This window comes from Centroberyx affinis, unplaced genomic scaffold, assembly GCF_046629955.1.
Source record: "Centroberyx affinis isolate AG114_WGS23_722 - 3 ecotype Tasmania unplaced genomic scaffold, CSIRO-AGI_Caff_v1 ptg003582l_1, whole genome shotgun sequence".
In the NCBI taxonomy this organism is placed as follows: domain Eukaryota; kingdom Metazoa; phylum Chordata; class Actinopteri; order Beryciformes; family Berycidae; genus Centroberyx; species Centroberyx affinis.
The window spans coordinates 2,632-15,813 of NW_027281508.1; the positions used below are offsets into that span (position 1 = coordinate 2,632).

The window sequence follows — 13,182 nt, forward strand, 5'->3', positions numbered from 1 at the left end:
GGAATCGCCCAAAAATAGCCCTCGGTCCGTCCTCCTCCTCCTCCTCCTCCTCCTCCTCCTCCTCCTCTCCACTTCAGCTTCAAGCTGATTTTACCCAACAGCACTTACACAAAGCCGCTCAGAGGGGGACAGCGTGTCGCTGGCCGTCCCGCGAAAACCTCACATCTCCAAAGCAGTCAACTTTACAGAAAGTGTGAAACCAGGTTGGTTTCCCCAGTGACGCCCGTGCTTTTTAGACGATTTCACCATTCGTTCTCCATGGTTAGCTTAGGTTCTAATGCCATTACACACTACAGGTGAATTATGTAGTATAGTTTTGAATACATAACTAAATTTTATATACATTTTATATACTTGTATATAGTTTTATAGTCAGTAATGTATTGTAAATCAAAAGGTGGGTAAACTATAATCTCCAGTCGGTGATCATCATAAGGCCAACAACTACCAATATAAGCAAAAAAATTATATTTTCGGAAAATCTATATATCTATAAATCTATAATTAATGTTTTACTGTCTTGAAAATAACCTATTTTCCTGTCATTTAGATCATTTGGTACATGCGCTATAATGTGCACTATGAGTTTTATATGATATTATACAGTATTTTATATTATTTTTATGTTCACTGTTTTTTTATATACTATGATTTTTATAGTATTCATATCAGTTTAAAAAGGCGAGTAAACTCCTCTACATGTCTGATTACAATACAAAAAAAGAAAAGAACGGAGATACGAGGATTTCGCCGGTCGCCCGACAATATGAGAAACTCAGATTGACTGTGCTTTTTGCTGGTTATGGCACACAAGAGGCAGTTTATGATTCAATGAGGCCGTTTGCGAGGTCGAACAGCGGCTAAAGGTGGATTTCACACAAATGGTCCTGACCTGATTGTTGTCAGATGGCACTTTGTCTTCTGTCTCCCCCAGTGCCATTATAGCTACCCTGGCGCGCATGTGCACACACACACACATACACACACACACACACACCACACTTAAATTATCAGGGCCCTTTCCATGAATAGCCCACTGCAGCACACAGACTAGATCTACATCGGAGCTTGTTGGCCAAATGACTTGTAGGGAAAGGAATGTTTGTGGTGCAGAGAGAGAGAGAGAGAGAGGGAGAGAGAGAGAGAGAGAGAGAGAGAGAGAGAGAGAGAGAGAGAGAGAAAGAGAGAGAGAGAGAAGTGGAGAGCAGAATAAGGAGGGATAAGAGACACAGAGAAGGAAACGAGAAAAGATGGCATGCAAACTACAGAAGAAAAGATACAGAAGAAAATGAGGGAAGAAAGAGAGCAGAAGAGGAGGCAGAAAATGAAGAATAAAGGAAAGATCTGGGTCATAAACGGATAAAAAAGAACACAGGAAGTGGATAGAGGAAGAGAGGGAGAGAAATAAAAAGTGAGCGAACAGAGTGGAGAGGATGGATGGAGCGATCTGCCTCTCTGTACCACGTTACGTCTTCACTGCAGAGGCGGTAGAAGAACACAAACTCCTTAACCAAGTGAAAGTGCAAATCTGAAAATATACTCTGGTAAAAGTTGAAATCCTCAAATCCTTTACTCAAGTCAAAGTATACATGGTCTTAAATTTACTTTAAGTATAAAAGTAAAAGTAGTCGTCTAAAAAAAGGCATTTTTAAAGTACTAATCGGGGGTTTTCTGTTCCTCTGAATCCCAGATGAGAAAGAGTCTGCACCTCAAATCTCTAACGTTAATTCTCTGCTCTCTTGTTGCTTCTCTCTTCTTCGTGTTTCTTCTCTCTCTGTCCCTTTTCCTCCTTTTTGGTTTCACTTTGCTGAACAAGCAGCCAATCACATTTGCCGCTTGATCAGCTGCTTCCGGGATGAACGCTGTCTGATGCGGAAAATTGTAAATAAAAAAAAAATAAAAAAAATAAAATATATCATGATTTCCCGAGAGTAACGAGTCTGGTAGTGAGTAGAAAGTACAGATTTTGCTTTTGAGATGCAGTGAGCAAAAGTAAAAAGTCTTAAGTGAAAGAAAAACTTCAGTAAAGTACAGATACCTGAAAATCTTACTTAAGTACAGTAACAAAGTATTTGTACTTTGTTTTTTCCCACCTCTGCTTCACTGAAGAGTTTCATTGTGATATGAATTTAAATGGCAGTAGCGCTCAGTGGCTTCATCATGGTTTTCAAAATGCTGAATCCCTACCAGCTCCAAGATCACTGTTCTGTACCTGACCTCTGACCTCTGACCTCTGACCTCCCAAACAAACACTGACTAAACAAAAAGAGAATTATTTTACTGTCATGACAGCTCATTAACCTGAAACTGATCACTGCCTTCTGCCGCAAAGTATCCACTCATTATTGTCTCATTACATTTCTTTACAAGTAAACAAATCAGTAATTACTAGTAAACAATCACCATCAGTATTTACTCATCTCTTGTTCCCTTAGCTTTATTTATTGCCCGTTACCGTGTCCCTTAATGTGAGTTTAGTGATACATTTCAGGCTAATGAGCCGCAACGACGCTGAATTAGTTTCCTTTACATTGATTCATTACAGAGACTTTTCCCTACGGGGATCAATAAAGAATCACATTATTGTTGTTGTTATTTAACTGGATTACATTTACACTTTCTCTGGCGTTCGCGTTGAGGTCGGATTGCTCCTTCCCTCGCTTGTCACTTCCTCTCATAATATTTAACGCCTTTAAATAGACGGGAAGTGCTCAGGAAATTGTTGTTACATATATTTTTCTTACTTTTCAAAACAGAGAGAGAAGTAGTCTACAACAGGTTTACTGTAGGAGAGGCAGCTTTATGCAGCAGTGCCATTACTATTAATAGTGTCTTCAGGGCAAAATGACAGCAGATAACGCAAACCCGCGCTTGTTTCCTCACCAGCCATTTTGATAAGTTATTATTTTCAACACTACCTCCCTACTTACTATCAAGTTTCTGTCTGAGTTGTACACGGATTGGAGTCGCAATCGCATTACCACCCAGAGGTTTTTTGTATGCGATTTAGCTCCAAACACTCTCCATGTTGAAGCCCTGCAGCCTCATGCCAGCCTGCCAGAGAGAGAGAGAGAGAGAGAGAGAGGTAACGAGAGATATTCCTGGTCTGACCTGACACCGACTATGCATCTATTGTTACTGTGACACCTACTCTGTGACAGGCCCCGCGCCGGGACTAGAATAACACACACACACACACACACACACACACACTCACTCTCTAAGCACAGGGCAGGAAGATGAGTCAGAGTTCACCACCTGTTGCTATTCCATATACTGAGACAGACATGCACAGATAGATAAATAGATAGATAGATAGATAGATAGATAGATAAAATGTTAGTGCAGACAGAGAGAGATGGACTGATGCCTAGATGGGACCAACACAAGAGATAAACAAACATCTTAAACAGGCGGACAGATGGAGACGCACCTCTTCTCTCCTCACCAAACCAAGCCAATTTAGCTTCTGTGCATCTGTTTGGAGACATCTTTAGTCCTACGAGTAAAGTTTTGGTTTTTTTTACTCTAAGGTATTTTAAAGGGTGCGATGTTTAGAGTTTAACATCAATAAATCATTACCACTTGAGAAATCAGTATAATTACTGATAACAAACAAGACCATCACCGAGAAGACTGGCAGCCTCTACCGGCCTCTACTCTGCATTTTACATTGTGAGACACAACGCGTCAGATTATGCAAGAAATCTGCTGGATTGCTTTATGGCACAAAACAGGAAGAGAGACGCTGTTCTTCCAGAGCAAATGGAGCTAAAACTCTGTTTCTCACAACGGCAGATGGATGGAAAAAAAATCACTTCTACTTCACGTTAGCTTACCTCATCAGAATGCTTATTGGTTGTTGGCTGTTATCGGCTCTTATCCTTCTTCTTGGTCTTTAAAACAAAGGCACATGGAGCGAGGGGCAGCGGGGACAAGCAACAAGGCTCATGGGAAATGCAGTCTTGATTTTGAGAACAACAAGATGCTCCACATGGCAGCTTTAAAATGTCTCTCTATTCCTAATCCTCTCTCTCTCTCTCTCTCTTGTTCTCCTCGCAGCTGATTGGCTCAATCATCGGTCGCCAGGGCACCAAGATAAATGAGATCCGGCAGGTATCGGGGGCCCAGATCAAGATCGGCAGTCAGATAGACAGCACCAGTGACCGTCACGTCACCATCACTGGCACACCCATAGCCATCAACCTGGCTCAGTACCTGATCACCTCATGGTAAGCATCAAAACTGAGCAGGAGGAACTAGATGAACAGATACTTCAGCAGCAGTTACCATGACATGTTACTGTACCTGATCAAATGATGGTAAGAATCAAAATTAACCAGGTGAACAAATACATGTACTCTCTCCCTAACTGATATTCAATTGGTTTAACTTTTGAATGATCACTCCCCGCGAAATACATCACAACAAGGAAGTGAGATGCTCTCAAAATGCAGTTTCATTGTGACTTTAAGAAAGTATGGTCCTTACAGTATAGTTTCTCCACTCTGTCTAGCAAATGATGACTATTCAAATCATCAGAATTTAAGTGACTTTAAGCGATAATCATCTTCGAACTCCCCCATCATGCATCTGTCCTGTATCTTTCCTCCACTGGGACCATAGCAACCGCTGCAGCCTGTTTTCTCCTAACAAGTCCTCCAACCCATACGACCACATAGGTCGTTTGTTCCTACCCTCTCTAATATGACCCACAGGAGCGTTTCCTAAATTAGTGCCCCTACCGGCAGCAGGAGATGGGAACAAGTCCTCCAACCCAACGAATTTGAAAACGTTCCTCCGCCACAAATTGAATTACGTCCCAAAGGTTGGTTAATGGTTAAATTTAGGCAATTAAAACCAGTTTGGTTAATTTAGGCAAGTAAAACAATTTTGGTTAAGGTTAGGGTTAAGGTTATGGTAAAGTTTAGGCAAATAAAACAACTTGGGTTATGGTTATGGTTAGGCAACTAAAACGATTTGGTTAAGGTTAGGAAAATGGTTTGGTCATGGTTAAATAAATTTTTTTTTAAATGTGACTCATGGTTGTATGTCCTTTGGAAACACTGGGAATTGAACCCCGGTCACCGACATCAAAGGCAAACGTATACGCCCATCCACCATCCCCAACCACAACATCCTTACTTTCCCCTGTGCTATTTCAATGTTGACAGAGAAACTTGACAGTCACATGACGTGGACGCAGACCAACGTCACACATTGTCGTTATTTACACGACCGCTAGAGGTCGCTTAACTTTAAAACATAACTATAGGTCGTAATAAGCTGCTTGTACAAACGACGTATGGGGTCTTTTTTGGGGGAGGACAGTCTCTTTAATCTCGAATGTTGCTCAATAGTAGGTACTAAATAGAAATAATGTACAAAAATAAATAAAATGATGTAAATGACGTAATGTAAATAATAGAAAATAGGATTGGAAGCATCTTACATGTGCAATGTCAACAATGTTTTGAAGCTTCAGACGCGCAACAACAAGATATATAAAAAATAAAAATGGAAATAGAAATAATATGAAACTCATGCCTCTCAAACAACCGGTGGCCAGATCATGTTTTGTGCCTTCTGATAACAGCAAAGAGATCTAAACTTGATTTTTTTCCAACAGTTTTTCAGTCGGTTAGAGCAATATTGCAGCACAAGTGCAAAGTGGGAGTTCTACACTCAGTCCATCTGTAGGATTTATCACCAGAGAATTATTAAACTGTAAAAGAATTAAGCCATACCTCTCTCTCTAATGTAAAGAACAAGTTAGTTTCTCCTTCGCCCAGACATTTAATCATGCTCTCGGTGTGAGAGACATGGGATACATGGAAGCCCGCAAGGCAGTTTTAATACAAGACGCCATGGTCATGAATATGCAAATGCATGGTTGGAGTCGGGATGAAATTGATATTTCACTTACCACTCTTCCTGCCACTGACAGGGGGGGAGAATAGGTTGGGCAAATCACACACACACACACACACACAGTGACACACACAGACACATATAAGGGTCGACATTCACACACACACGCACACACACTGTCTGAAGCAAATGTACCGGTGGGTCAGCCTCATTCAATCTGAAATGTCAGGTCAGGAAAGGTGAGAGACTGACGCTGAAGTATCCATGACAAATACGCTCTTTCCCATATTTTTTTTTTTAATCAGCAGACAGACAGATAAGACAGCAGGGTGAAAGATTTTTCCATTTCCGTCCTCTCTCTCTCCTGGCCAGGTCTCTCACTGGCTGACCAGAAAACATCAGCTAAATTAAATATTTGAAATTGAGTAAAATCACATCACAATGGTAAAATATTTTCACTTTGGTCGCTGGTTGCAGGACTCATTAATAAGTATTCATGAACTCACAGGGCTCGTATGGGGCTATGCATGCTAAAAAGTGAATGTTATATTAACAGTGGTGGAAAAAGTACTCAAATCCTTTGCTTAAGTAAAAGTAACAATACCATAATGGAAAAATACTCCAGTAAAAGTAAAAGTCCTCCATTCAAAAGTTTACTTAAGCAAAAGTATAGAAGTATTAGCACTAAAATGTACTTATGTATCAACAGTAAAAGTACTCATTCTTTCAGAGTTTTAAATTATTGTACAAGCATTAACTTGTAAGAAGTATTTTAATGTTGTAGGTCTAACAGCTCCATATACTGTTGGGGAGTTTAAACTCTAACAATGCATCATATTTTATGAGTTTATCGTAGGTTTTGCATGTAAAACCTTATTCTGCAAAGTAACTAGTAACTCCAGCCGCAAATAAAGATAAATGTAGTGGAGTAAAAAGTACAATATTTCCCTCTGAAATGTAGTGGAGGAAAAGTATAAAGTCTCACAAGATGGAAATACTCAAGTAAAGTGTCACCTCAAAACTGTACTTACTGTAAATACAGTACTTGATTAGATGCACTTAGTTACTTTCCACCTCTGTCTATTAATATAGCAGCAAGAGAGTGTTTTTAGTATTGTTGCAGAGAAGGTATTACTCGGTTGCACCTAGTCACATCACCATTGTGCCACAGAAAAGACAGAATAATGCCCTCAAGGGTGTTATTTTTTTACAACAGTCTTTCTTACAAGGCCTGTGATCTGTATGAAAAGCCTTCTCCTCTGTAAGAATGAAAATCCAGGAGAAAAGAAGAAAGAAAGATCTCTGGTTAACTAGCTCCCTGGTTAATACAGGAGTTGGCATAGCAACCAATAAAAGCACTTTATGGGAGTTATTACACAGTTTCTACAGCTGGAAAGCATCTTTGATTAGTCAGTCAGATTGTTTGGCTGAAACTACTGAGTAAAATAGGATTTTGTCTTTCAGGCAGTGTTTCTACTGTTTTCTGAGGCTTTCCTTGTAAGTTATAATACATTAAAAAGCAGCAGTTATCAAAAGCCGCTGCCTGCTCTCCCTGATCAAATAGAATTTACTGAAAGTGTAAAGGGTATTATACTATTATATATTATATTCTATATTATATTATTATATACTATTATACTATTGAAAAGCTGCTAATTAGTAGCTTTAAAGTTACAATATTTATATACTATCCCATAGAAACGCTTGAAATCAAAAGCCATATTTGAATAGCTATGAGCTCCCTTTGTTGTTGTTGTTGTTGCTGTATGTGTGTGTGTGTGTGTGTGTGTGTGTGTGTGTGTGTGCGTGTGTGTGCGTGTGTGCGTGTTCCTGCATGTCTATGAGCTCGCCCACTTGTGTGCACAACAAACACAGCTGTACTGTCAATCATTTCGCATGATGCAAGTCTCTACAAGTGAACATCACAGTGAATTATCCCTGCTGGGTAATTTGGCTTGTAATACATTTGCATTTATAAGGTGAATTACATGTATAATGCATCTCGCATTATCAAAGTGCTGAGGAGGGCTAATCATCTCTAATGTACTGAGATCAGGTGATGCAGATGCAGACACAGCTCAACAGTGAAGAGAAAACACTCAACAGTGGATTTTGTGCAATATTTTACATGTTAAAAGAAATTTATACTTGGGGGATCAGACTCCTTCTGTTTGTTTATTTATTAATATATCTGTAAAACAACACTGATTGGATTTTGACAAAATTTGGGGAAATTATGCATCTCACCACTATGTGGTGGCACCTCACATTCTATTACAATGATTGGCCGAAGAGAGGCGCTACAGCCTTCATTTGTTTGTCCGTGTGTCACACATCATCTCTCAAACACTGCTGATCGGATTTTGATGAAACTCGGGGAAATGATGCATCTCACCATTGTAAATTGGCATCAAAATTACAGTATAAAGTCAAAACAAGGTGATGTTATGCTAGTGACTGGCTGTGAGGGGGACTGCATCATTTGTGTGCAGTGCTGGTTGACAGTTGCTTTTAAAAGCAATTAGTTACTTTAGTTCATTATTTCCCTTAAAAAGTAACTAGTTACAATACAAATTTACTCTTTATTAAAAGTACCAAGAGTACTTTTGTGTTTCTCACTTGCTGCAGCAATGTGGTTTGTGCTGCTAAGTGTGTTGTCAGTCATTGTTTAAAAATGCAATGACTATTGCTCTGTTTTTAAAAAAGTAAGACAATCTCAATATCAAGCAGCCTTAGATGACATTATTTCAATTAGCAGCATGTTGTCTGCATGAGATTTTCACTTTTTTGCTACTTTTTTTTATTTGCACTAACAAAAATGAAACGATATGAAAGAAAGGCATGATATCACCTCAACCAATAAAAAAAATCTTCAAGCATATATTTGAATTGTATCAACTGGAACATTTTACACATTTAAATCAATTTGCCCTTAATTTGTAGCATGAGATTACACCGCTACGACCTTCCAGTAGAAAACTCTCAGCAGTGCATTTGCATTGTGTCGACTCTGTCTGTTGTGACAGTGACAAATGGAGGATGACCACACTGATCTGAGCGCGATTCCCTTTTATCTGCTGTTGATTATTCATGCCTTGGAGCTCCACTCCCTCTGGACCTTCTTGTCCAATCAGGGAAGCTGTCAGACACGAACGCTTCCTCCAAAGTCTGGGGAGCAGAGAGAAAGAGAAAGGGGAAGAAGCCAGAACTTAAGTGGATACAATGAGTGTTTCCATTCAGATCAACATTTGTTCATTTGGCTGTTACATTTAAGATGGCTGCCAGAGAATGTTTAATGTTTATAATGTTGCAAGGGAATAAGCACTCCAAAGACTCCAAAGCGACGAGTTACTATGGCGTAAGAGTTAGATATTATTACATTCTAGCAGTCCTGCACACAGCATTACTGCTCCACAAAATGTTATTATATCATCGCTGTTCAGGTGAAAACGATTTTCCAATTTTTCCTACTTTACAATTTTGATGATTTCCGTTGAAGGATTTCATGCTCCTCTATCAGTTGAGAAAATTCTACCACCTTTAGGTTTATGAAGGCTTTTCAAAACCAAGATAATCTATAATAGATAAACTCAAAAAAATACATATGGTCAAGCTGAAAACAAAGCTGCTTTTCACCCAGCAAACAGCAATATACAAACACATATTTGTTCATGCTTTCCATGCTGCTCTTTACTTAAAGGATAATTCATGTGACAGTGTGTGATTTTTCATGTGCAGATTAGGTGGCTGTTGGTCTCCACACACACTAAGAACCAGATAAAACTGCAATGCATGGCTTGGTTTGCTGCTAAAGGGAAAACAAATAACAATAGCCGCTTTTCCACCGCACTCGACTCTACTCGCCTTTTTTGGTTTTCCATTGGGCAAGTACCAGGTACCAGGTACCATATTACCTGGTATCTGGTACTTTTTTTGGTAGCACCTCCGTCGAGGTTCCAAGCGAGCTGAGGCGAAACCAAAAGGTGACGTGAAAACACTGCAGACTACTGATTGGTCAGAGAGAATCGTCATCATTGCGCGACATGGGACATATATGCTAACGTTAGCTACCAGGTTAGCTTACCCTCTTGCGTCGTATTTGAGCAGCCAGAGAGCAGTCGATCTTTTGTCTCGCTGCCTTCAGCCTCTTCTGAAATAAACAAACTAACAGCCACATACTGAGTATCAAGAACCATCCCTTCCATATCCTCCATTGTTGCTGTGTGTGTGTCACGTTGAAGATGACGTCACGGCAGTTTCATGCGGCGTCTGCAGTGGAAAACCAAGTGGTTCTACCAAAAGCGAGTAGAGTCGAGTCAAGTTGAGCCAGTACCATGCGGTGGAAAAGCGGCAAATATTCAGCCTTCGTTCAGGCTCAAGGACCATGTGGGCATCACATGAAAAAAGCAGGAAGTATCCTTTAAAATACTTAACATAGCACACTGGTATGTCTGTTATCTCATTATCTATAATAACATAACAATATAATGATAATAAGATAATGGAAGTCCTGTTCTCATGTGTCCCCTCTTCCTGAAGCCATCGCTCTCAGAATATTTCAAGACGTCATCAGCAAAAAAAAACAAAAAAAACAATTACAGCATCATTGAGGATCTTCAGTTTTGCAAGAACTTTTCACAGCTTCAATGCTACTATGTCTAAAGAAAATGAAGACATAGAGTGTGTGTAGTAGTGTGACATTTGGTGTGTGTGAGGTGTAGACTGTTTGTCAGTGTGGTTGCCGTAACCTTTGCTTTTTCCTACTATTTTAAACTTGAAACAGGGTTGGATTCTGAGAATAACAGTTGTTTCTTTCTATAACAGTTTTGTTTCCTCCTTCCTTCCCTGAACTTCAGCCCTACTGTCTTTAAACAAAGCAAATTGAGGATAGAAAGTGCTGCATTTGGGCAGAAGATATAAATAAATAAATATAAAGCAGTGTTACTTGGTGAGGGTACAGTTGTAGAAGCATGCGTTTTACAATAGGAGAAATCTCATGAATTTCAATCTTACTGTGTTTAATGTGAAACATCCTAATATGTCTATAATAGTTTTGCTCCCTTCTTCCTTCCTAAACCCCCTTCCCAAGCCAAGTTTGAATATTTGAAGAGACAATCCTCTTCCAAATGAAAACAAAGAAAGATAGATTATCTTTAGTCTTGCAAGGACATTTATGAACTTTATGCCTGCTATATTTAATGAAATTGAGCAGGGAGAGTGCTAGATTTGTTGTGAGAGGGTTAGGGAGTCTTTGTTGTGTATATATGGTCTTTTGTGCTTCTCTTTCCTGCTGTGTTTGAACCAGACTGGTCTCTGACAGAGCCTCCATCCTAATGTATCTATAACGGTTTTGTTCCCTCCTCCCTAAGCCCCCTCCCGAGCCATCACCCCAACTTATACAGCACACCCCCCATCCGTACAGCGAACTCCCCTACAATAATCTGTTGCAACCTCCAGCAAAACACACCTGTCTTATGATTTGGTTTTGTCAAAGTTCCTTTCATTTTATTTTACTCTCCAAAATATCCTTTTAGTTTTGGTTTTATTTTATTTTTGTTTTTTGTTTTTTTACTCTCGATTTATTTCTTTAACATGTCTTTTATTTAACCCTCTAACCCTTCTCCATCCAAAACTCCCTGTCCCCTCCCCTCCCCTCTCCTCCCCTCCCTCCCTCCCTCCCTCCACCCTCCTTCCCCTCCCTCCCGTCCCTCCACCTCCTCTCCCTCCTCTTCCTCTTCCTCTTCCTCCCTCCCTCCCTCCCTCCCTCCCTCCAGTTTAGAGACCGCCAAATCCACCGCCCAGTCCTCCTCCATGCCGTCTCCCGTTGACCTGACCATGAGCTTCACCCAGCCCGCCCCCCCCGCCTCGTCCTCCTCCTCCTCCCCCCTGGCAGCGATGGGCGCCGCGCTGCCCCACGCTCCCATCCTGGGCGCCCCCTACGCCCTCCCCCTCTCCAGCCTCCTGGGAGTGAAATCCATCCCCTACCTGGCACTCTCCACCCCCCCTGCATCAGCAGCAGCGGCGGCGGCGGCCGCGGCTATCGGAGCTCAGATGATGCCCGGTTCGGTCCCCACGGCGACGACGGCGGCCATGCAGGTCCCGGCCCACGCGGCGGCGGCGGCCCTGGCCTCCTACACCGCCAAGATCTCGTCGGCCAACGGGATGAAGAAGCCGGAGAGACAGAAGTTTGCGCCGTACTAGTGAAGGAGGGAGGAACGAAAGAATGAGTTTGTTTCACACAGGTAGCTGCGGGGATGAGGCTAGCTTTGCAGACGGGAAGGGCAGGGGTTTTTTTTCCTTCTCTTCCTCGCTCTCTTTCCCTGTTTCTCTCTCAGTCCCACTCTTTTTCTTACTCTCTTTCCCTCTCTCTCTACCTCTCTCTCATTCCTTCCCACTTGCCTGTTTAGAAAAAATGTCAAAGTGGGATGGTTGGAAGGTGTATGATGTTGGAAGGTGTATGATTTTGGATGTAACATAGGCCGGTTACATAGTCCACACAAGTAATGTACGCAACAACGCAAAGGGCAACGCAAAGGTTGATGCTAACGCTAAATGCGAACACTGCTAAATTAACTGCAAGCGAAGAAGTAGTCGTTTCTCAGACGTGTAAACTCACACAAAGAACCATCATAGTGCCCAACTTGTAACTCGCTGCCAATCACTGTTGACTGATTGATGGATCACTAAGAACCTCAGTGTGACAGCCAGCCGCTAGCTTGCAGTGGCTCATGGGTAATCAGAGGTGCGATATGATGAAGGAGGTTGTCAAGTTTTTATGCTGACATCCGAAAACATTGGAAAGTTCCACATGGGCAAAAACAAGAGAATAATATCCCCGTATCTCGCATTCTCGACCGAGTCAAAGGACCATCTTCTTTTCAACTGTTTCTTTTAGCTTTTAAGTAGACATTCCTCTACAGTAGTTATTTCTAAATACTGGCTCCAGACCAGTGGATAATTTGTTTATAACCTCAGACAGGCTAAAGCTAGCCGGCCGTTGTGAACTTGCGTCTGCGTTAACTGTGAACCAAACCTGAGTGAGACTGGCTAACATCATCATTTTCCAAGCATCCCACTTCAACATCATTTAGAAGATTGGTTCCTAACTTGTTTTTTGTAGCTCTGCCCTCTGAGAGTGACCGTTAGGAGGGCTGCTAGGTGTCGGTAGCTACTGTATGATGATACTGTTGTTTAAGGTTATTGGGCCACAAAGCCTCTAAAAGCCATAGAGACTATTCAGCTTTTCCCTCCTCGCGTGTCTCCTGCTCTCTTTTTGTCCCCGACTCCTAATTCTATTGTATACTCTCGTAT

At 41.2% G+C, this 13,182-nt stretch overlaps 1 protein-coding gene across 1 annotated transcript; it reads left to right on the forward strand.

The window, feature by feature from the left end:
- Positions 1-4,062: 4,062 nt before the first annotated feature.
- Positions 4,063-12,072, forward strand: LOC139661673 (poly(rC)-binding protein 4-like; the record flags this gene model as incomplete). Its single annotated transcript, XM_071540204.1, has 2 exons — positions 4,063-4,232; positions 11,646-12,072. Coding segments are annotated over 2 exons (597 nt in total), but the record flags the coding sequence as incomplete, so codon positions are not given.
- Between the last annotated feature and the right edge of the window lie 1,110 nt (positions 12,073-13,182).